Raw genomic sequence first — 25150 nt, forward strand, 5'->3', positions numbered from 1 at the left:
GGGGTCGCTAAGGGAGGTGACTAATCATCTCCCAGAAGCCCATGGGAATTCAAGGCAAAGCTGTATCCCCATGCCCATAAACAGCTTGAGAAACACAACTCATGGTATTTCAGGAACTTGAACTGGTTTCTCCAGTATAGCACAGTTTGCTGAAAACAGCATCACACAGTAATATGTGTGTCATCACAGGCTTTGTTCATGAGATATTTAAGTAATACAGAGTAATAATAATTCATAATTGCTTACACTTATATAGCGCTTTTCTGGACACTCCACTCAAAGCGCTTTACAGGTAATGGGGACTCCCCTCCACCACCACCAATGTGCAGCATGCACCTGGATGATGCGACGGCAGCCATAGTGCGCCAGAACACTCACCACACATCAGCTATCAGTGGGGAGGAGAGCAGAGTAATGTAGCCAATTCATAGAGGGGGATTATTAGGAGGCCATGATTAGTAAGGGCCAATTGGAAATTTGGCCAGGACGCCAGGGTTACAAAAGCGCCATGGGATTTTAAATGACCACAGAGAGTCAGGACCTTGGTTTTATGTCTCAGCCGAAGCACGGCACCTGTTTACAGTATAGTGTCCCTGTAACTATACCAGGGCATTGGGACCCACATGGACCGCAGGGTGAGCACCCCCTGCTGGCCCCACTAACACCTCTTCCAGCAGCAACCTTAGTTTTTCCCAGGAGGTCTCCCATCCAGGTACTGACCAGGCTCACACCTGCTTAGCTTTAGTGGGTTGCCAGTTGTGAGTTGCAGGGTGATATGGCTGCTGGATACAGCTTTTTTTTTACTGTAACCCTGTTGTTTATGGGACTAATTTTAATGAGAAATCTGCCTCATTAGAAGAGTCCTCAATTTAACCCTGATAAAAAAAAAATATTGTCGAGACAATGTCTATGAACCCTCAAATAGCAGTATCTCTTATTTAAAGTGACATATTTCGAATGGATTCTCACATCTCCAATAATATCTTAAAGATAGTTAAAGATGTTTCTTCTTCATCTTCGAGAAATGCTGGTAACATTCCATTTTGAATTACAGAAAAGCTTATTTTCCACCTTCCTACATCAACAAAGGGAAGAATGGATGCAATTTGGCAGAAATTATTTATCCCACTAGAACTAAAGAGCGATCAAATTCAGAGATCTACTGTATAAGGGACAAGTACATTTAGACCTCATCCTCAAAAAAGAAATACTATGTGTGGAAAGTAATTAAAATCCCTCTGCAATGTCAAAGACATACAGAATAATCTTCTTGAATTATACTTTAAAATTGACTTTTTTACAAATGTAGGACCAAAGTGCTAGAATTGAATAACAGAAGCCAAAAAACACCCAATTTGATTGTACCTCCTGCCATACATGATGGTTGTTCCATCAGAGTCTAGCTCTGTGTTAGCCTATTGGAGATAGCAGATCTTTGCGAAATTAAATTAAATATGAAACTGGCTCCAAGAAAAATTATGGAATATTTTGTTTTGAACTTTTGGAAGTTCTGCATTTTAAAAATACTGTAGTTAGGTTGACATTCATAAACTCTTAGCTCCTGTCTTAGTTACAAAACTTTGTTATTGTTTGTTTTGTATCATAGCCTACATCACAATGAAGTGGATTATTTTACAATAATGATCACCTACACCTTCTTTAACTTTTGTTTTACAGAGGCAAACCACTGAATAGTGTATACATTTGTCTACACAATATATATTTTTACATATATTACTTTATGAATATAAAATATTAATATTTGCTAGGAAACATCTATGTGCATACGTGTATATTTGAATGTATATAGGTGAGTGAAAAGTACTGGAATCGTACACATTTTTTTTATTTTTATCTTCATTGAACATGTTATTGTTCATTTTGCATTGTTTTATAAGGAGCATAAATCCTTTTGTCTATGTGTGTATTTTATGAGTAAAACAGGTAATGAGAGCTTCCATGTGATAAATCAGAATCTGAACAGAGACAAAAGACATGAATGCAAGCAAGACCCATGAAGCATTGCAGATCAGATCAAAGGCACACGCGTCTTCACACCCACCTGGCCTTAATGGAATGGAATCGCTGAGTTGTGATTGAATAACCCCATGCAGTTTTCAACAGCAGGCACAAAGATCTCTAGGATTACATACAAGATGTCTACAGTTTCTGTCCACACTATGTGCTTCATTTGGTCAAGCTGTGTGCGATAAAACCATACTAGCTGTAGAAACGTTGCTCAGTGTTCTGGATTATTATTGTAGAAATCAGTTTCACAGATGTCAGTCAAAAAGCTGTCAGTTAAGAAGCCTCTTGAAAAAAAGAATTAGTACAGACATTCATCATTGTGCTAAAGGCTTTCTGCCTCTTAAATGGCATTTATCTGTAGAATAGAAATGTTATGTATTACTATATTTGCATTGACAATCATTTCAAATATACTTGACCAGAAATCATATATAATTGATCCATCCAATAAAAAATAAAATGAAAAACTGAATGAAATGCAGGTAAACAAATGTTCAAATACTAACTTTACGACATCAATAAATTATGGTAACATACAATAATATGTTAAGAATTTCCTGAGAAAATAGCAGACATAAAAAGATGAAGCTGAAAGCATACGAGAATGAGATTAAGGTGCAACTCTTATATAAATAAGCACATTTTGAAGTTCTTGTTTTGGAGTAGAATAAATTCTCAATTTGCAACTTGAAAATATTTGGCAGATTTTGGGGGACTTTATGTTATTATGGCTCAATTTCAATTTTCTTGGGAATTGCACTGTTTTTAAACTGAAGCTGAACTTCTGAAATAAGGTACTATGTTCAAGAATGCAGAATTAAAAATAACAGAATGTTGGAAGATCACCTTCACAGTACTGAAACATGACATGTTTTTCTTTCTTTAGCAGATTTGTAATTTTATCTTCCAATTTGTTGTGTCTACATTCAAGGTGACATACTGTAACACAACCAAAGGATTATAGTGGTGATTGTAGTGCTTTTTATTGAAAATAGTCCTTCGTTTACCCAACATCAGACTGATTTAGCTGAATAATTTGATTACCGTTGAAAACATAAAGGCTACATATGATTAGCTTCTGTTCTCTCAAAATAAAAATGATTCTGGCAAGCATTTTACTCACAGGTCAATAGCTGTCCCCCAGACACTGTGAGGAACAATAACAAATAGCAAAATAAAAATATATATAATTACATTTTCCATCATTATGAAATAAGACAGCCATCTGTGTATGCCTAGAAATAAACATTTTGTATTTAAGTTAGACCATACAGTAATTCACTTATTTACAGGTGACATTTGCAAGTCTGTATAAAATTGATTAAATCATTTTAAATATAGTTACCTAAATCCACATTTTGATGATGCAACAACTTAGTTTTAGATTTCCCCTTTTTGAACCATGTGATGCTTACATTTTTTTCCTGCAGTATTAACAGTTATTAAAAATGTATCTGGTAAGCAGAAGTGCTGTTTCTTATAGCCCGTGCAAGATTAAGTCAAGGGAAATCTGTAAAGCACTCTCTAATGACTTACACTCTCACTCACTCTTACCTGATCATTGTAACCTGAAATCTGCAGTTTCCGGGCCAGCTACGTATCCCCCTGCTCTTGGATGCGTCTACCTAGGCACCGATTGCTCTGGGAGTTAATTACAGTGAAAGACAAACAGAATTACAGTGAATGTGTAGTAAAGCAAAGTTAAATTATGTGAAAGTGCATTTTATACCACAAAACAAGAAGAACTTCTTTACGCAAAGGGTTGTGGGACTTTGGAACAAGTTACACAATCATGTTGTTGAAGCCAATACTTTGATCCTCATCAGTTACTGTAGCTACTAAGAGCCGGCTGGGACTCTCATTTTTTTAAAACCCATCTCATATTCTTATGTTCCAGTTGTGCTCAAACCAAGGTAAGGCAGAAAAGTACAGTAAGTAAATCCTGACATGCAAGAAACTATGACAAAGTAAATGTATGGTACAAGCATGGTAAAACAATGGGAAAAAAATCCAAAATAAAACACAAATCTGCCATATTAACATTTCCAAAATGTATGCTGGGATATCTATACATATTTGTTTATACATTATACAATAGACAATATGGAGGTCTGGCATTGTTTAAAGAATAATTTAATTTATAAGATGTAACCAAACAAGGAAAATGCATTGAATGGATGTCCAGCTCTAGTCTGATACTTTTCATGTAAATGCAGATAACAGCAACAGAGGGTAAGATTTCCAAAAGGAATTTATATAATAACATTATACCCAGTTTATACAGTACATTTAGTTATGCAAAGCATAGGGAAATTTCTCCATTCATCTTTACCCTTAGATCATGTTGAGCTGGAGCCTTATGTGGTTGGCACACAGCACAGTACAGGACTACACTTTGGATGCGACACAACACCATCACAGGACACACACATACACATTTCACATTAATTCTCATGGGGGGTGGGGTTATTTACCTTGAAAGCCTGTCTTTGGACTGTGGGATGAAACTGGACCACCTGGAATAACTTTTAAAAGTGAGCTTTTAAAAGCACACACCCCAGCTATAGACTGTATGATCCGCTACCATCTGGAAAACGGTACCGGAGCATTCGGGTCCGGACTACCAGACTCAGAAACAGTTTTTATCCCCGCACTATCAAACTATTAAACTCCCAGCCTCTCTCACTCTCACCTCACCTCTCACCTATGATCTGAACCTCACAGTGCCTTCTTTCTTACAAAAACCCAAACATACATTGAAAATCTACCTCTACCATACATGTCAAACGCTCACTCCCCATCATTTCTATCCCTTTATTTCATTCTGTTGATGCATGTTTTTGCACATAACCTGTTACCTTTTTGTTGTTTTGTACATTGCCTGTTGTTGTTTTTTGCACATTGCCTGTTGTTGTTTTTGCACATCACCTGTAGTTGTTTTTGCACATCACCTGTTGTCTCTGTCCTTCTTTTGTTATACAGTTGTATTGTTGTTGTTGTTTTTTCTTTGTACTACTTATGTCAGAGAGGTAGCTAAATAGCATTTCGTTATACCATATACCTGTATATGAGTATAATGACAATAAACTTGAACTCGAACTTGAACTTGAACTAAAAGGAGAACATGTAAACTTTGAACCCGGGATCCTGAGCTGTGAAGCACCAGCAGTTCCTACAAATTCCTCAAAATAAAAAAATGCATCAGTGAAAGGACAAACAACCCCATAGTGAGGACATATTTTGCATCAGTTGTTGCAATATATGTATATTATAAGCACAAACTATTTACTCAAATCCCCCACTAGTTACTGTATAACAACGTTGACATTTTAGATGAGAAAAAAAACAAGCTAGTTATTTAGTAATATTTAAAGTAAATTCCTCACCACATACCCATTAAGTAGAACAAGTGTTAGATCAAAACGACTTAAGGTTCAGTCAGGAATTTACAAGGTGTCTTTCTGCATAAAGAAGTAAAAGCGCTGAAAAGAATAAGTCTGCTTGTCCTGGTGAAATTTTAACTTTGTTAACGAAAAGTAATGTTTGGTTCTGTTACTAGTTTAAAGTTTACGTTTTAGAAATACGACTAAACGTTATCTGAGCGAAAAAGGAGGTGTCTGTACCATAAAGATGTGGACATTTTTCATTCAGAGATCAGATAAGAACTGTTTTGCTGTTATATTTCTTACTAGTCAATTTCTTCCAAAAGGTGACTTTCCAAAATACAGTACTTGCCATTTCTACACATTCCGAAGACGTACTTACAGCAGCGGTTAAGATTAAAGAATAAAACAACTTTTTAAACCGCTGTGTATAATTAATATTCACGCGACTTAAAGAGGTAAATATAATCAGGCTATGCACATATCGTGCTTGACTACAGTTGTGTATTGCAGACATATTGACATCTGAAGTAACGACTACTGTATTTTGGTAACGACAATGTATGTTTTTGTAATTTGTCGAAAAATATGCGTATCAAACTACGGCATCGAGTTTTGTGATACAGTGTATACATTTACCAGACTTTTATTATATAATAGCAAGTAGTCTAGGAGGCCTACTGACGTTTTATTTTACTGTGAGCTGATATTGCCTGAACTCTTACCTCTCTATATTGGTTACACGTACACATTTAAAAACAGCGTTACACGGTGATATGTTGTAATTTAATTTGTCAGTATAAAAAAGTAAAGCAATCTTCTCATCCAGAAGATGAGGAGATGAGGGAAGATTTAACTAAGAAGCAAATAAATGATACGATTAATACTGCTAAATCCATAACCATTTCACAACTTGATCGTTGAATTGGCCCTGAGAAAATTAATAAACCAGTCTGATGCAACATTTCAACATTGACCCTACTGGCAAATTCAACACATTACCTCTTCCTTTGTATTTCAATGTTATTGAACCCGATGCAGCGTATACTTGGGTTTCTACCTGATATTGAGTCGGGGTTATTTAAATACTGTTTTGCTAAATTTGCATTATGTTCTAACCTGATGATCAGGTTACAATCTGGGCAATATTCAACTAGTTCTCTCTGAAAAGCTCTCCGACATAAACTGGCAGTTAAGACGTGATATCTTCTTCGGAGACCTTAATATTATTAATACCGTACTTAATGAGGTTGGGTGGCAACATAGATAAAATACAGAGTAGTGTTTGTATTCTCTGGGGGTAAAGATTCATCAGCACCTGGCTTTTTTAAATTTGCATAAGGGAAAAAAATATCTGTAGGCTTTTAAATTATTTTCTTAAATGTGGACCTCAAGGTACTTGAACTTCACACTCAGCAGTATAAGAAAAAAACGATACAACTTTTGTATTGCCTAATTTTCATTACAAGAATAGCAGAATTAAAGATAAATTTCGCTGATGATTAAAAATGATTGTGGTTTCCATAGTACTGTTACCACTACTTCCAGCGAGAGGGGTGGAGGCAGTTTAACTGAAGGTTTCAAGTGCGAGATAATGCCGGGACATATTATATTAATCACCTAACGTTTTTCTGTTGTAATGACTTTTCCGGTTAGCAGTTGTAATATGTCAGTTTTGTGTTTTTTTTTCTAATTTTCAAGAAACTCCATGTTTAAAGAAAAACATCTGTGCTCCAGGCTCTCAGCAAATCGACAGCCTCCCTTAGAAATAACGACACCCTTTACTACGTTGATCTGGACAGAAACCTATCCCAGCATGCCTGACAGCAGGCAGGAAAGGACGATGAAGCAAAGATGGCAGCACTGAGGGTGCAGTCTGTACGGGGTCAAGAAAAACACAAGGAGCAAACGAAAACAAAGGACGACATAGCACGCAATTAAAAAGTAATAGGAATTGTCATCCGACCCAACAGAACAATATGGCTTGAAATGTTGAAAACCCGGAGTCAATGAATGAATTACCGTACTAAAAAGGAAGGGTATTTCGCATTTGCACCAGGGAGTGTATATACATTTTATGCTGTTCAAATTGGAGCTTGTGGATGTAATGACTTTTTTGTCGCTGTGTTCAAAGGATTTATCCGCTAGATGTACTGTGCTTTTGTTGACAGAGGGAAATAATTATTTATAAATGATTTCGTGGTAATATATATGAATTATTCCAAAATAGGATGATGTGTGCTGCTGCGGCAGCGGGTGCCTGTGGGCTGCTGTCTTCCTCTACTCCTCCCGTGGGGTTGGGTGTCGGGGTCAGTTCTGGAGTCGGATCGGATTTTTCTGGGATTGGATCAAGTATGGGTTCGTGCCCCGGTCCCGGGACCCAGTCAGATTGTCGGAGCCGGTACCAATTACTCCTCTCGGGGAGAGCTTTGGCGGAAAGATACCGGCGGATTTACACCGCAGCGATCAGTGACAAAGAGCAGGGGATAAACCCGGGGAGGTAAGTTCTGATGTTGGAACATATATCGTTACGGATACGTTCGTGTGCGGTTAGACTACCTCTCCTTTCGGGTGCAGCTAAATTCCCATTTACTTAGCTTTGACTGTGCATGCATTTTTGTTTTTACTCTTGTTTTTTGAATGTATTATTTTGCACGGCATTGCACTGTTTTAGGTGTGTGGTCATGTCAAATGTGATTAGCTCTTTTACAAAATGACAAGTGTTGGGTCGGTGCTGTGTAATTGTCAGTTGTAATTAGCATCTTCCGGGTTGTGACGGTCTTGACGAGGTGCCCGCGGTTTGAGTCGTGTGGGCCCAACATCATGGGGCCGGAGTTCCCAGCCCTGCCCCGCAGATTGCTTTCATGAGAGCAGTTGTCGGTGACGGAGCCATGCGGGGACAGGAGAGAATGGTTCCACTGTTGGAATTTGTTAATGTAATGGAAACCTAAGTGCAACTAAAGCGGGGCTTTAAAAACGGATGTGTTTCTTTCAAAACGCACGGTGGTATTTTTAGCGTACGAATCGGGCGCAGACTACAAAAACATATTCAGGAGGCTCTAGTTCAACCCCCTTGAAATGCTTGAAGCTTTCAGTTTCTATTACTATTAAATGAAACGAGGCCTTTTTTTTTTCGAATGGCAAATGGGAATATAAAGTCCCCGTCCCATGGAAAGAGAAAGCTACGGTATATTCATATCCTCGTCGTTACCAATAGGTTAGATCGCTTTTCCAGCACACCTCATACCGTTGTGTGCTTCTGGTCAGGGGTTTAGTGAAAGGAAAGAGCAAATCGATTGCTCTTGTTATAATCGGTACGCAAGATGACTGCTACATCATCACGTGAAAAACGATGCTTATGACAGCGTACCCTCAATAGTGCTCTAAATCCCCCCTCTTTCCTGTATAAAAACAGTTTTTTCCCCTTATGAATTACATTCCAGGGACCCTTTAAGCATAACGACAAACACTGAGTATATCGTAATATAATTGCACCTTATTTTCAGCCAAATGCAGAACATGTATTTGGGTGGAGCTTTTTTCCGTTTTTTTTCCCTCTTAATATTGCATAGCTATACCCCGAGTGTAATGTGTTGCTAAACAGAACTGCGCAAGGCAAGTGGTATCTTTTCAGAAGCCTGTTACTGGCATGAGGTGGAATCAGTTCATAAAACCCCTACCGCATTTGGAAAACCATACGAATGAGGAGTTTTTATTTTGAAAAGCCCTGTCAAGTGTATTAAATTTGCACTTGGCCATTGTGCGTTACATAAGTGTTCTATTGATTTTGCCGTTCGTGGATATCTTGCCCAATTTTTCTAAGGATGAGTAATACCTTACCCTAAACCAATTCTTATAGGGATGAGGGTAATGAAATTTAATGGAATTACATCATGTTCCTTTTCAATGGTATCATTTATTATTGCATGTCGCCAATTTAAACGCACGCTTGAGGATTCAGTTTATTGGTCGCATGATGTAAACACGAGGTTAAAAAGTTATAGTTCTTTTTTGAGTATCTGAGTGTTTTGCTGTCGCTACTCTGTCTGGACTGATGACGTCTTTTGCATGGCAGATATTACTTATTATAATAGAAATAATCAGGATTGAAGTGTGAGATCAATTAGGACAAGTTTAATTTAAAAGGAATATTACATGGTCTAAGACTATTAACTCCGAGTCTGATGATAATTGCTATATTTAGCATAATTACATTTAAATACACTCTTAAGTACATTTTGTTTTTACTTAAACATTTATACTTTTGTATTTTGAAAGTGTTACTTAACTTTCTTCTTGGTTGGCTTGATTCCTTTTGGTACTTTTAAGGGTTTAATTTTTTTGGAGAACTGGCAGAATATCACGTGAAGAAAGGGTTTATAGTGAAACAGTTTAGATTAGTCTGTTATTTACAGTATTTTCAGAACGCGTTGAAACCATAAATCTTTATGAAAATACACCAGAATGCAGTGTTAATGCCCCGCTGCATGTGTGTTATAAATGAAAGCCAAACATTAATCAAATGATCTGGAAGATTCTTTTGAATTTCCAGAAGCATTTGGGTGGTGAGAGTGTGATACAAGCTACACAGCCATGTTTTTGAAGCTGATAAGCTGGCATCTTGTCTAGATGTTAGATGGGCTAAATGGCCTCCAGTTGTTTTGAACCACTTTTAAATTCTTATGAATTTTAACATATTTGTCTACATCGTGGGGAGAGCTCGCCCAGTTAATAATGGGTTATACTATGCTTGTGATCTGTGTTGGAGACCTCCCATTCACTCAAGTGGAAATCGGCGACGTGCAGAGCAGGGCGGCTACAGTGGCTCAAGCCCCTGCCCCTCTGCCCTCATGGGCCCAAGTGCCCGTTTTTGGCTTGTAGAAAAAGTCCAACCAATTTATTTATTTTTTTTGCCACTTGATGATTCTGCTTCTGTATCTAGTACGGATCTCCCGTTAGAAAGAAAAAAAGAAGTTGCACCTAGCTGATCTCTTCCGAGCACAAGTGCCCGCCTCCTGTTCATTGTAAAAAGCGAGGAAAAAAGCAGTGATAAGCAACGTAGGCTACTTACACCTGTGGAGGGCGTGATCACCATTTTTGAACGGTGAGAAGATACACAGAGTTTTTTGAAGGATGGTACAAAAGTAACACACCAAGGGTGTCTGATTGAGAACTTTCTGTTTAAGACAGACTATTTCCACGCACCTATTCTAAGTTTGCAAGCCGACGAACTCGCCACGCTATTGTCTGCATGGCTACCTGGCTAGCTAGACTTGAGATTTCCTTAAGAAAATGTAGTAATATCTTGTCTGTTAATCAAACATAATCAGCAATTATGGACAACCTTTTTTTTTTTGCCAAGGTTGTGAATATAATAATGCCATTGAAGTCAAATCCAAAGTTCCTGTGAAATTAAAAGAAACACAGAAATACAAGCGGGTGCTGATTAGTGTCCAGGATACTCTGTAACAGATCCTGCCCCGGAAAGGGCCCCTTGTCACCTTTTGAGCCACTGCCCACCAAAAGGTCTCTGCACATCTCTGGTGGAAATACACATTTAAACAGTATTTGAATTAAGGCTGAGAACAGTACGTTATTATTGAAAATAAGGATACAGACATGTCAACACAATAGACCTAAAGCATATCTTTTTCCACTTTATTGAGTTTCTCTAAATTAAGAGAAAGAATGACTACCACTCTGGAGAACTGAGTATTCTAAGGATTAAGAGCTCTTACTTTGCACTTTTTTTTGGTTAAAAATAGGTGCGTCTCTAAAGCCTGGGTATTATTTGCGGAAAACAGTGTCTTTGAAGGCACACGTTACATTTATTTGTAATGAAGTACAAAAGTAAATCTACATTTTTCACAGGTTACATGTTTTTGGTGCTATTAGTCAGATTCTGTCCATGTTGTTCAGTTCTGTGATACCAGGTGTAATGCAGTATGGAATAACCGGCTGGTATAACACTTTCTGTGCAACAAAAGGCTCTAAAGGATGTGTTCTAAGATAGGGGGCAGCTTGAGCTGAGTTTTCAGACTGACTATATGATGAGTATTTTGAGACTGTCATCTCCCCTGAATCCTCAAGTTCTATCAACTCATGCCTTTGGATTGACATTTAATAGGTATTATTTATCCATATTCAGTCAAACTGCTCAATCATGAGTTCACAGTAAATGATTATTGGTTTATGGGGAAGTACAAGCAGTGGTTATTTGTGAAAATGAAGGGGTAATGTGCAATTATATGGGCCTGGTGTAATTGTGGGAGGAGTGCTAGGGTGTGGATAGGAGTGGTGTGAAATGAATTTGAGTAGATTTATGTTATGTAAATTAGTGTTTGTTTGTACTGTTTGTGTTTTTGTACGTTTTTTAGTGCAAAACATGATGTAAGACACATTTCTGAGAAATCGGAGAAAGTGTTATCATCGTAAAAACTCCCTTCATTTAAAGCCACGTTTTCAAAGTCTTCGTAAACTAAATCCAGATATTGTGCCATCAAACAGTGAGTTATTGTTCTGAATCATTTGGACACTGATTGATGGTCCGGATGCCATTGAAGATGTGGAGCCATTGGATGCTATTGTGGTTGAAAATGAGAGAGGGTGTAATTATTGCATGAATTGGGAGTGGCTAAACAGCTCTACAATACTTAAAATGTCTTATTACAGTTACAGAGGAAATACAAGGGAACAGGAGTGGTCATGGAACATGCCAATTCTGAATATGTTGACATTTGCTTATAATATCACACTATTTTCCTTATTGCATGATATACTGTAATACCTTTAGAACACAAACCTTTGTTGATAGAACTCCAACAGGCAGTGCTTTAAAGAGATCAAACAAATAGCCTTCTTAATAACTGTGATATTTGACCGTCTTAACACTGACGCATAAAAAGCTACCATCCATCCATTTTCTGACTTCTTCATCAAATTCAGGGTCACAGGGGAGCTGGAGCATATCTTGGCAAGCAGTGGGTTCACGATGGGATACACCCAGAATGGGACGACAGTCCATCTCAAGGCAAACGCATAAACACAAACACGTAGTAACCCCAGGGCCGGTTTTATATGGCTCAGAAATTAGTGAAGATGATCAAAAGGTTTACACGTCAGCTTTTAGGACGCATTATTTAGTCATGGCTATAAAACGTGTTTCTGCGTTGGTTATGCTGTTTTTAGGATGCTTCGGATTTTATTATGCCAGTATACAGGCTTTGTGGAACACCCTTTAACCTACCATGGACTGTAATTATGCTGTCCAAATATTGTAAATGGAACAGCTTACTTAAAAAACCCTAAATCCGGTTAAAATTGCCACAGGAATTCAAATATTTCACCCAAACCGGACCCCTGAGATGTTTGATAGTTACAACGTATTAAGTTGTGTTCTATATATTGTGAACTAAGATTAGGTTTAGGGCTATTGAGTTGTTTTGTAATAGGTTCTGGTAGCACAGCCCACCGTGTAGAGGCTGAACTGATTTGTGCCTGTTGTGCTAATCTTTTATATTTTTCTAGTGGCGGATTAACAGTGTAACACGGCACTGAATGCATGATGATTTTGTTTCATTTTTAGGTGAGCAATTGCTTTAATGGACAGTAACGCATTTGTTGTTGATCCATTGTACCCTTTCAAGGACATTCCTGTAATGTAGTATTCAGTTTCGCATAAGAGAAATAATGAAATCTTTCCATTTATGTATTTGTATTCAGTTAGCAGGCAGTGCATTTCTGAATGTATTGTGTTATAATTAGTGATCACATTGTTAAATTAACTGAGGGCTAAACCTCATATGATGTTAATTTTGTAATCTTCAGAGGACAGTATATTCTGTTACAGCAAAAAGCTGACTTCCTTTTTAGATGCATTTATTTACGTAGTTGTGCAGAATTAAAAAAGGAATTAAGGAACCCATTCTTTTTTTTAAACCAGTGTTCTGAGCCATACTCCCCTATACCTCTGAACAGGACATGACTCAGACCTGACTCATTTTGTAGTCTAGCTAGGCCAGTTTTGGAATCCTTCATGATGTAAACCTTGAGTGTTTTAGTATCACGCTGTGGTACTTCAAAACGGGCATTTATTTTACCTAACGTGTAAAACCATCGCCAAAAAAGCCCCATTCTCGAATTAGTTGTGACCGTGTTGCAGTGGACAGGATTTATGATTGTGAACGCATACCTCACCGCAGCCCGTTTTCCAGTGTCATCATTCCAAAGATGCAGAATGGGATATGTTAATCACATTTGACTGTCTGTAAAATGGATTGCCCTTTACTGCTGTTCACTTCTATGGCCTTGTCTAAGTGGTTATGTTACAAGGAGGAATTACGTTGCCATACGACACCAAAACCTTGATATTTCTAGATGGCGTGTCCATTTGCTTTTTTAGCATTAGTCTTGTATCAAGGATCAAGATTTGTTTAGGATGCCTTTGGTTGAAATCTCCAGTCAGTGCCTGTCTGTTGAAGGGACACGTCTTATGAATGCAAAGGGCTTTGGTTGTTCCACATCTCATGCGAAGATGGGCTTCCACAGTAAAGAGATCTACTTATGTGGGCAAATTTAAAATTGTGGCAAGCTTTTGAAGCTTTTTATTTTCAAGGAAACCTCATAATTCAAAATTGATTCAGTCATTTGTTGAAATCATTGCCTGCCTGTCGCTTGCTTTGCTCTTCATTGTGTATGACTGATCAAGTAGTTCTCATGATTTCTTTTTCCTGATATTTCTGAAATAACAGGTTTCTGATCCTTAATTTGCTTATTATAGTAGAAGGCGGTTTGAATTTTTAAGGCCATTCAGTAATTTACTTGTAGTCCTGTTTTAAATAGTTTTGGCATTGTTAATCTCAAAGGTTTTGTAAAGCAAAACCAAATCCAGAGCACAGGAAAATAGAGTGCGACTGTCCAGTGACTCATGGTTTTTGCAGGAGAAGAAGCATGTGGTATATTTTTGCAGTGTTGTGCAACACCATCGAGTGGTTCTGAGGCACATAATCTTGTGGTGTCGTGGCTTTATATTGAAATGTTATTAAATATATGCTCCTGTTTACAAACTGAAATGGTCCCTTAAATATATGAGATCTACGACAATTGGTTTGAGTTAATTTACTCAGCTATGACAGTACATATTAGTAATTACATACTTGTTAATAATGAACATTACATAGAGAGGCTCATTTAGCCTCTCTAGCCCATTTGGTTTTCTAACATTTTTTTAAAATAAGCCAGTCTGTCACATTTATCGCCAAGGCAAGTTGGCTTGTTCCATCCTCCTACAACTCTTAGGATAAAGTGATTTCTCTTCTCAGTTTTAAACTTTAACTTCCAATACAAATTGTGCCCTCTGATTCACTGTTATTTTTGACGAAATCCAAAAAATGAACTTTGTCACTGCCTTTGATTCTTGTATCATGAATAGAAAAGACTACAAAGGCACAAGACTAAAACATTTCTGTTTCTTCAGTCTGTGAGTCAGGGACTTCCCCTAAACCCATTTAACTTTCAGTGCACAGTTATACAGAAAAAATCTTCCTTCTTTTATGCTATTCAATTAAATGACGTAGGGATTTTTTATTCTGCTATAACTGTTACAGTATTTCATTGGCTTCCAAGACATAAGGAAAGAAAGCACTGAGAAATCAATTTTCTTAATTTCAGATCACATCTAATTCAGTCAATTAAAGGGTACCAGGTTCATTTTCACCACATTGCGGTGCTCTCTGAGCTCTAGGGTTTTGAGACTGTGGTCATATAAAAATTGAGTGTAAAAAAAAAAAGTAGGCATTTTATTTTGTTAGGAGATGCACAATAACATTTGAGAAATTCATAGAACTTCATCAAACATCCATCTGAAAGTCATTCCTTTACTAAAGACAGATGTTACTGCAGTTTGGGTTCTGAAAGGCATTCTGTGGTCTGAATGTTTTTGAAGACTTGCCTTGGTGGCATAAGGCCTGTATTTAATCAACCAGTGCCAGCTGGTGTGCGAGGTGTATTGCTATGCAGCTGCAACTCTCCGTGATGCTGACCCATTAGGCTTCAAAGGCAACTTCAGCATTGTAACAATAATGTGTTGTTTTTTCCTTTCAGTTTTTTTTTGTTACAGAATTACTAGTTTTATATACATTCTGATGTTCAGAAATCCAGGTGTTTTCCAGAACAGCTGTCTGATGTTTGCATTTAAGATTGCCTTGTTGCCTTATGTTATGTCCTGTTATGTATTAAAATAAAATATTTTTGGGAACGGTGGAGGTTTTAACAGTGTTTTCTTTTGTTACATCAGGGGCAAGAAAGCACTAAGCAAGAAGAAGCTGAAAAGAAAACAGAAGGCCAAATCAAAAGTTAAATCAAGAACAAAGGTAAGTCAAGTGTTTGTGAAGCTTGTCTCTGTGGATAATGTATTAAAATATCAAAACACAAATTAAAGGGTATGCCAGTAGTTAAGGAAATATTGTAGTATATGACATTTCTCAACTTAATATGTAAATCACAGATGATCTACAAATTTGCCTTTAATAAAGGTAAGGCAGACTAAAAGACATTTGTCTGCGAAACATTTATACTGCGGTTTTGCTCTGGTCTAATTTTATTTGATTAAAATCTGGTCTTTTTAGTGTTTGAATCAAGTGTTATAGACAGGTGCCATCCAAAAAGAATATTTATGACAACCATAAGAGTTCTGATAGTTTAATTTTAAAAAATGTTCCTCAAAAATCAAGAATGTAAATTAGTACAGATTAATACTGAATAATATACAAAACATTATTATGAGTTTGGTTAGTTTTAAATGCAGGATGTTTTACAGAACAGATTGAAATTGTGCCCCCTTTTTAAAGAAAGTGTTAAATTTTTGTGTTTTGGTAAAAAAAACATCATTCTGGCTCTACAATGCTAAATGTCGCTGTTTGATACTGGACAGAAATGTAACTGAACCTCTTCAGCAAGAAGCCCATATTTTTAAAACAATTTAATGCAATAGTGTGAGATGCTGAGGGGTGAATTAGCAATTTAACTTCAAAGAATGAGACCTAAACTAAATCACATTCTGCAGGACCAGCAGTTTAAAATACCAAGCACCCTAAGGACCACACACACCTAAGGAACAGGGGCATACATAATGCCTGGTCGTGGAGGGCTGCAGTCTGTCAGGTTTGATAGGTAACCTATAATCAGTGTTGCAGTTATTCAGTGTTTATTTTGCAGTGACATACCCGTCTTCAAAAGACAATTAGCAGCAATTGCATCTTCACTGCTTCCAGCTTTAGCTATATTTGTTTATTGTCCATTGGACACAGCAGCACTTTTTAAAGCAGAATTAGTTTAAATAATGGAGTTGTGGTTAAATGCTATGGAAATCTCTGTTCTGTTGAATAGAATAATGCAGGTAAAACCATATATATGTAAACTAAAATGGAAGATTGAAACAATTTAAACAGGCTCTGGAATTAGTGATTGGCATAACCTGTGGACTGTGCTTGAGACAGAGAGGGAGCCCTCCCTGTAATGGGGAAGTGATAACCAGCTCGCCCTGCTTTGTAATAAGCAGATGTTTTGTGTTTTAAATCGGGAAATGGAATTTGCCAAAGGCAGGATTAAAGCGTCGTCATGTGAACGCAAACAGTGGACCACTGTGTAAAACCAATGTGTAAAACTAGTGGTAATGTACTGTAGGCCAAATAAGTGAACAGTTAATGCAGTCATTAGGAGTCCAGGGAGAAGTGAAAAGTGGGAGAGGCAATGACACACCAGACCGAGGAGTGATTATTAGCACTCGAATGGAAGCTGTAGCTAGCAAACCTTTTCCACTACTGTAACTGTGAATGTACAGTAAAGACAAAGTACATAAAGCATACAGTGAATAATTGTAGAGGATGAAAAGGGAATAACATGTATTAAATGAGTATGTTAATGCATTAAAAATATAAGAATTAACAATATGCCTTATGTTAAGGATGGGCCTTATATGAATATTGGCAAATGCTCAAAATACCTTTTGAACTGCCATAGAAATTCAAAAAGATATTGAATAAAATTCAGTACTTGGTAGACAGTAGTGCAAAATATTACATGCAGGTACCAAACACGTAAACTACAATTAAAAAATAAGAATAAGATTAAATAAGCTACTTATGTAAAAGACGTAGGTGTCTGTCAACCTTTTGTAGTTCTTGAATATGAGGAATCGGCATTAGGATATATAGTTGAGATTGTAGAATTTATATTAAGGGATATTATGTTTAAGTTGGACACTCGTAACTCCCCATTTAAAACATTGTTTAGTTTTGGTCACCACAATACAAAAATAATTTTTGCTCTGAACTCTATCCAGCGATAAACGGGGTCATTCCTGGGCTCAATGAAATGTACTGCACTAACCGGTTGAAAGATCTAAATCCTTTTAGCCTTGAACAGAAAAGACTCAAAGGGAATCAGTTTCAAGATTTCAGAATCCTTATAGGCATTGGCAAAGTCAACCATATGACCTCCTTCAGAATCAATAGTGAAACATGAAGTCACAAAATAAGGGAATGTTCATTTCAAATGGATGACCGGATGCACAATGTTACTTAAAGGCCTGGTGAAGTCTGAAGCAAACTATCCAGCCATCTTGTCAAAGCTGACACCATCATCAATTTCAAGAAATTGTTGGATGTGATCCTCAGATTAGCTTTTAATAACCAAATGAGCTTGATGGGCTAAATAGCTTCTTCTTGTTTGTAAATGCTCTGAACTGATTTTACTTTTTCAGTTCTATCATTCAACTGTAATAGTGCATCTGAGTTAGATGTATAAGTAATATGAGGTCCATACATTTTGAACCAGCAATTTATAACACCTCTTTAGATAGAGGAAATGAAAATTAAAGGTGGTTCAGTTTTCAGCGTTGAAGATTTTCAGCATATACCAGTAGTAACCAGTCATCCTACTGCAAGGTTTGGAAAAAGGAAAATGACATGACCTACTTGCACTTCCAATTTCTCCGACGGGTTACAAAATCCCGATAACAAAATAAATGTATTGACGATGTCACAAACTTTTTACAAATTCCGAATTAAGCACAAAATCGTAAACTTTGTGAAAATACTGCCAGTTGCCATGTTGTCGCAAACCCCTGGTCTCGTCATGAGACGAGAACGAGAGTTTGCAAAAATTGAGACGTGAAGCAGCCCTTCCTGCTCGCAAGTCACTGTAAGGAGTAATGTAATGTACAAGTGAATAAGTGCAGAAATGTTCCAATGTGATCTGCATGTAGAGTTAACAACTACTGTAAGTAGCAGTGGCAAAACGGTGTTGAAGATGCAAGCAATATTTGTATTGGATTAAAGAGATGTATTCACAAGCCTGCTTGTTTACGATGTCAGAAGGCCACTTCACGTCAGCAGAAGTTTTGTTGACTCTTTCTGAATCTCGGAGTGTAGTGCTGCGCATACCTGGAACTTTTGGCTACTTTGTGATGTAAATTGGAGGTTCTACATGCTGCCATGTACATTTTACTTTCATTGTGGTTTGAAATGCACTCAACAATACTGATTCTTTCTAACCCTGAAATATTAAAATAGCTTTGCAGCACTCTTTTAATGTTTTATGGACAAGAACTAATCTGAATAAGCCTGAAATAATGATACAAGAAGATGTATCATTACTAAAGATGAAAAAGTGGTTACTACAATTTTGCCCATGGATCTATTTTAGGTTGTCATAGTTCATCCACAGATTTGTCAATGTCTTATTTACAGGAGCTAAAGTTACTGCTGATAATTAGGAATAACATTCAGTTAAATCAGTTGCAGAATATTGCATAGAGGTAACAAGGATGTGCTTGAACGGAGATCCTTATCTTGAAGAAGTAATTTCTAAGGAGGATTTGGGTATTTATAAAGACAATACAAAAGCCTTTAGGATCAATAATGGCTTTAAGAACAAGATGTTTGGGTATTGTAAATTATGTATAATATAAATTGAGAGAACTTGCATTACGATTATAGAACCGTCTGCTGAAGTCTCATTTAGAATATTGAGTATAGTTTTCATCTCAGTCTTAGAAAGTTATATTACTGCTTTGCAATTTGATAAAAGAAGAGCAACAGGGTTAACTATAAGCCCTACAAAATGGGCAGTTTTCATCCTGGAGGTCTGGGGTGTCTGCAGATCTTCTAGGGCACTTTAAGGCACCTGCAACATAAAGGCTGGGAGAAGTTGTTAAATGGATCCCATTAAACCACTAATTATCTGATTTAGGTCACTAAGAGCTGAGCTGGAATGAAAACCTGCACATCAGCCTTCTTAGACAGGCACTGCATTGAGAAATTTAATCATTGTAGTCCAGAAATTAGACAATGCAAGAGTTTGATTAAAAAATATTAGAACCTGCAAGATACTGGTAGTTAGCCCAGAGGCCAATAGCGTAACAAGGATTTGAGTGCAAATTTGGGAATGAAAAAGCAGTAGTGAAACCTTTTTGTAGAAAGAATTATCCAGAATACTCTATCTAGCTGTATCATTGATGCAGATTCTCAAGAAAAGGTTAGATGTGATCCTCACATCAATAAGCTGCAATCAATTGAGAAAAAACAGCTAAATAGCTTTTTGTTCCTAACATTTATGTTTGCATTATGAAGTTGCAGTATTTGCTGGTGTAAGACAGAAAAAAATCCCAGGTACAACTGCATTTTTATCACTTCTTCAGGTACAATTTAGACTTGTTTTAATTTCTTTTCACTCAGCTTATTCAGAAGATTAATGACCAAGTTCTCCTGCTTGTGATGTGAGAGTACTCTTGTTATTTCATATTGTTTAGGTACTACTAGGCCTTTTTCCCCAGCCCAAACAGTTTCTATATTAGTAGTTAAAACATTCTGCAGTACATTTTCTCTTTCAACACACTGTACACTGGTTTAGTCTTAGGTTCTGTCAGATTAAAGTTATAACATTGGAAGAAGCAGTATTTATTAAGTCAAGCTGGAGCTCTTTAACATCTACATAGTGACAAGAACCTCAAAATCTCATCTGCTATCTGATTTTTATTTCTGCTGTGACAATAGATTTGCAATGCTTATTGTAAAACAAATTCATTTCTGTTAGATGGGGTGAAAATAAAACTTACTGTGGTACATATGTTAATAGAACTTTAATAGCTGAGGCACAGTGGGTGCTCAGAAAACTCAAAGCCACATCCTTGTTTTCTTTAAAACAAGGATGTGATGAAACTTGCAATTTTCAATTCAGATTTTCTGTACTTGGGGAATTTCTGAACTCTTTGTTCTTGATTAATGTTTTCTTGACCTTAAGAATGGGTTAGTCTCATAAAAATGGGTTAAACCAGGGAGATTATGTATTTTTGATTTACAATAAATAAATTATAAAACGTTTCTCTGGAATTTATTTGAAGTTAGAAAATATGAAGCATGATTTGCACTGGAGACATGTTTTTCAAGTTGCGGCATTTTGCACTCTATAATTTTCTGGTGCTTGAATTTTGAAAAGTTCAATTGAAAATTTTGAAAGTTCAACGTCCTGAAGCATTAACGTGCAGAGACAGACTTTCAAACCTTCCAAGTGTGAACTCCATGATTAAGGATATCGGCTGCTTTCAAAATGCACAATCTACTATTAATGACTGTTGCTTTTCTCATTTGCACGAGAGTCTTTTAACATTGCTTTTTAATGTTGTGCTGTCATTGAAGTAGAAACTGAGCTTACAAATTGATTTTAAATTGTCCCGGAGCTCAGTTTGCGCCATGTTATCATTGGCATTGTCAGAGTTTTGTTTTGCTATTTTATATCTACACAATCATCTCGTGATATGAACCAGACACATTACCACTGTGCTGCTTCCGTTTCCAGACAGTTATAATCCATCAGTGTCCTTCCTTGGTGTTTCCATTACAGGCACAGACAGAAAAGTGAAGGAGCGTTCTAGGAAAGATTAACTTAAAGAACATTAAGCTGTTTTCACTGTGTTTGCTGCAATATTAATGTGCAATTGTCGATAGTTCGCAGTGAGGGAGACCAAGGGAAGCTATAGCCAAGAGTGTGAGTGAAAAGGATGATGGGGCTGGGGGAGGAGTCATTGGTTGAGCTTCCATGATTATTTTATCAGCGAGTAGTGAAGCACACATTTGGGGAAAAAATTCAGGACAATCGCCACAGAGAGTAATACCGTTAATTACGTTTACTTTGTGCCACAACCCATTTCTGCATGGAATTGTGTTTTTCATATGAAAATGTGAATACTCTTCGGGGCATGCGTAGTGAATGGAGTATCACTCGGATCTCACTAGTTCTACATCTCTGCTGATTTTCACCCGTGGGAATCTGAAAATAGCTGCTTTTGGGGAGCTTGTCTCTCTGAATTATCTATTTGTTCTGTTGTTCAAAATTTCAGGCTAATAATTAGGAAATTCATTACTCTCTCGTGACATATTTAGGCAAATTTTGTAAAAGAAGTGTTCTAAATGACCAGTCAAGGCAGATTCAAACTTTATTACATCTTCACACATCTAAGCGTGATTGTCACTTGTTCATGCTTGCTGTGGAAATCACATTTTACTGACTGTTGGCACAAAAATGGCATAACTACTCTAGGTATGTGCATATGGCTGATTTGCATCTAAGCCCCCAACTTTCCTTTTTAGTCTGTATGATTTCTATTGGAAAACGTGTTTCTCCACCAGTTTCAGGGTTTAGTGTGGGGGCCCGAGCCCGTCCCGGCAGGCAACAGACGCAAGGCGAGCTCCCAATCACAGGGCAACCACAGACACACTCGCATCAGGGCCGTTTTGTCAGAAAAAAGTTAACATACCAGTATGTCTTCTGGGCTGTGGGAGGAAACCAGAGCACCCAGTGGAAACCAACATGAACATGGGGAGAACATACAAAGTCCATGCGCATAGCACCACAGATCCTAGATTGAACCCAGGGCTCTTGTGCTGCGAGGCAACAGTGTCAAATACTGTGCCACCCCGACCCCTACTTCATATGATTAATCCTATAATCATTCAAATGTAAAAGGCACATGGAAACTCCCCCATAAGGAGTAGTAGGAAAGGATAAAAATCTTGAATATGAGAGTGATGGGTCAGTGAAGAGTCGGGGGTAGTGGTTGCCTAGGAGAAGCAGTGAGAGAGAATACCACACAGCAGCAGGATTTTGGTAGAGCTGGGGAGGATAGATTGTTGACACAGATTAGTCTGCAGAAGAGGATTCTGGGACTCCAGTATAGAAGCAACAAGACCCCAGACCAGGTGCAACATTTATTATTTGCAAATGGGTACAATTGAACTCCTCCAAGCGGTAACAATATGAACCCCCTTAGTCCAGCTGCAACTGTATCTTGACCTCAGATTTAAATCTTAATATCATTATCTATTATTAATGCATTCAGATGTTTTCTGCTGTATGTTTTTGGTCTTGCTTTCTGGGCTCTTTAATAAGACTTCATATTAAGGTTTTTGGCAGAGGAATTTGCTGTAAAACCTGTAAAAAACAAGAGCTGTAAATTGATCTTGTTCCAGATCTTGTCCTTGCAGGATGGAGCTCTTGCACTGAAGGAAGGATTTAAATTCCTGTTGTACTTTGTGACAGCATACTGTACGTGGAGATTTGTGTGAAGATGAATGTGATTGACCAAACAGATTTCACATAGTCATGAAAAGCAGGGCATCTGGCTTTGAAAGTTCGCAGAAGTTAAAAACACATCATGTTGAAGTTGATGCAGTCTAGTATGATTACAGTATATTATACAATACAGTTTATACCAACCATCAAATAAGTAGAGATAAAGGATGTTTTAATTTCTTATATAGCCTAATCCACATTCAGATAAATATTTTTTTTTGGGTATTTGCAGCCAGGTTGTGGCTTACTTACAAATGGCTGTCAGTGGCAGATGAAGACACAGCCTCAGTGTTTTCTTGGGTTTGAGGTGTGCGTCGAACAACTTGTGCCAGGATGCGTGCTATACAAAACCACAGCTTACTGTGTAAAAGTGTAAGCCAGGCATGAATTTAAAATTAAGTTTCGTTTCAAAATAAAGTGACAGGTAATGCTTGATGGTATATTATCAAGTGTAAGTTCATTGTCTGTATTGCATGTATTTGACTGATATTTACCCAACACATTACTTCCTCCTCATCTTTTTAATTACTTAACTGCAAAAGTCCAAATCCTCATTTTGTTTTTTGCATCTCTGCTTAGTGAAACTCCAAATAGTAGCCATGAACTGCCGCTGCACTTGCAGGATTACCAGGACTCTATCAAAATTGCTATTAGAGTTTCTAGATTAGATTGCAGTGAATTGCCCAATTCTTAATTTGCAATTTAATGTAGGCATCAGTTAAGTCTCTTATACCTGACAATAATGGTTGACCATCTGTAAAAAAGATTTGCATGAGGTCAGGAAATGTGTAGTTTCATTTCTTTAACACAAGATCTGAACTCACTGGAAAGGAAAGAAATTGAAGTCTGTGTCCTTATCTAAACTGACAGTGTCTCATTTTAGAATGAGATTATTACAGTAGCATAGTGGGAAATTTACCTCTTGTGCAAAACTGCTGAATACAGTATTTTACTGTTTTCCAACAGAGGCAGATTTGAGTATTTTTAATTAAGTGTTTTCATGTGTATTAAGAATAACAATAATACTTAATTGCTGCTTTTATTTACATTTTTTTTATAAATTAAAGTGGATTACATTTATTTGTTTGAGGCCTAGGTTTACTGGGTGTAGTCTGATACCTGGATTATAAGCATATGAATCCTTTTGATTTGGTCTGCTAATTTTTTAAGTAACCTGTCCATTTTCAGATGCCTTAATTGTTTGGATTGGGCCCTTGTCCAGCAATTTGACTTCTGTGGTACATTTTCTAATTTTCTTATGTCTTTGTAATTGTTTTTAAATTGGGGTAATATTTTGTATTTTTATTAGGGTTATATTTTCCACAGTGAAATGGAAGAGTTGCGTGCTGATTTACAGCAGTACAGGGGGAATTTTTGTCTTGGACCTATGAGTTGAAAAAAGCCATTTAAAAATTAATGTTTTCACTCTTTTCTATCAAATATATTTTCAGAACGGAGAGGGGGGATGAACTATTTAGAAAATGTTTTCATGTTTTACATATTTGACTATTTGTCACAGTCTAAGAAGGTTGCATGAGCTAAAAATGCATAAGCAAGAGAGAAAAATGAGGCAAGAGGAAAAGTTTGTTTTGCCTTAATAATGATCTGCACACCACATGTCCTGGTATTGGTTTTTGTTAGCTTGTCCATGTTGTTCTTTCTCTCCATGGGTGGGGCAAGATTCTACTGGTCTGTGGCTAGTGAACTTCAGAGGTTCTAGCATTCCACTGAATTGACATCTGCCTGTTCCTACAGTGCCACAGTTGAGTTGTACTGTATTGATTGACCTCTCCAGAAGGCCAGGGGAATGGCCTTCTGGGTAGGCCTTACTCACACACTCTACATATCATGTTTGACTTCGGTTGTAAGCAGGGGGTTGACCTTATTGTCTTATAATGTGTGAATGTGTACGTTGGCCCCTGCTATTTTTACTGTGTGTGATCAGGGTATAAATTTATGTGTTGTCTTTTTTTTAAAAAAAAGCCCATTAATAAAAACAAAACTCAGCAGCTGAAGCAAAAAAGTGTTCATAGGGGAATTGCAGGCCCAATTTCTCAGACCGGTTATTAAATCTCGACAAAATAATTTAATTGGCCATATTGGGCAAAAAA

The 25150-nt window shown here is 37.2% G+C and overlaps 1 protein-coding gene and 1 long non-coding RNA gene across 18 annotated transcripts in view; one reads left to right on the forward strand and one right to left on the reverse strand.

Moving 5' to 3' along the window:
• Nucleotides 1-1941: 1941 nt before the first annotated feature.
• Nucleotides 1942-6591, reverse strand: LOC107079455 (uncharacterized). Its single transcript, XR_001480404.2, has 4 exons — nucleotides 6414-6591; nucleotides 3583-3669; nucleotides 3152-3175; nucleotides 1942-2200 (listed from the first exon to the last, which is right to left on the reverse strand). It is a non-coding gene; the product is annotated as an uncharacterized lncRNA (long non-coding RNA).
• The window catches only part of mycbp2 (MYC binding protein 2), a 104740-nt gene continuing 85383 nt past the window's right edge, over nucleotides 5794-25150 (forward strand). For 11 of the 17 annotated variants that reach the window (XM_015363799.2, XM_015363800.2, XM_015363803.2 and 8 more), the window contains exons 1-3: nucleotides 5795-5869; nucleotides 7113-7911; nucleotides 15706-15781. In XM_015363799.2, coding sequence (XP_015219285.2) covers nucleotides 7643-7911; nucleotides 15706-15781 — 345 coding nt within the window. In that variant the 5' untranslated portion in view covers nucleotides 5795-5869; nucleotides 7113-7642. Of the gene's footprint in view, nucleotides 5870-7112; nucleotides 7912-15705; nucleotides 15782-25150 lie in introns of all 17 variants that reach the window. The other 6 variants (XM_015363806.2, XM_015363809.2, XM_006639026.3 and 3 more) reach the window with 3 other exon arrangements.

The sequence above is a fragment of the Lepisosteus oculatus genome, chromosome 15, assembly GCF_040954835.1.
Source record: "Lepisosteus oculatus isolate fLepOcu1 chromosome 15, fLepOcu1.hap2, whole genome shotgun sequence".
In the NCBI taxonomy this organism is placed as follows: domain Eukaryota; kingdom Metazoa; phylum Chordata; class Actinopteri; order Semionotiformes; family Lepisosteidae; genus Lepisosteus; species Lepisosteus oculatus.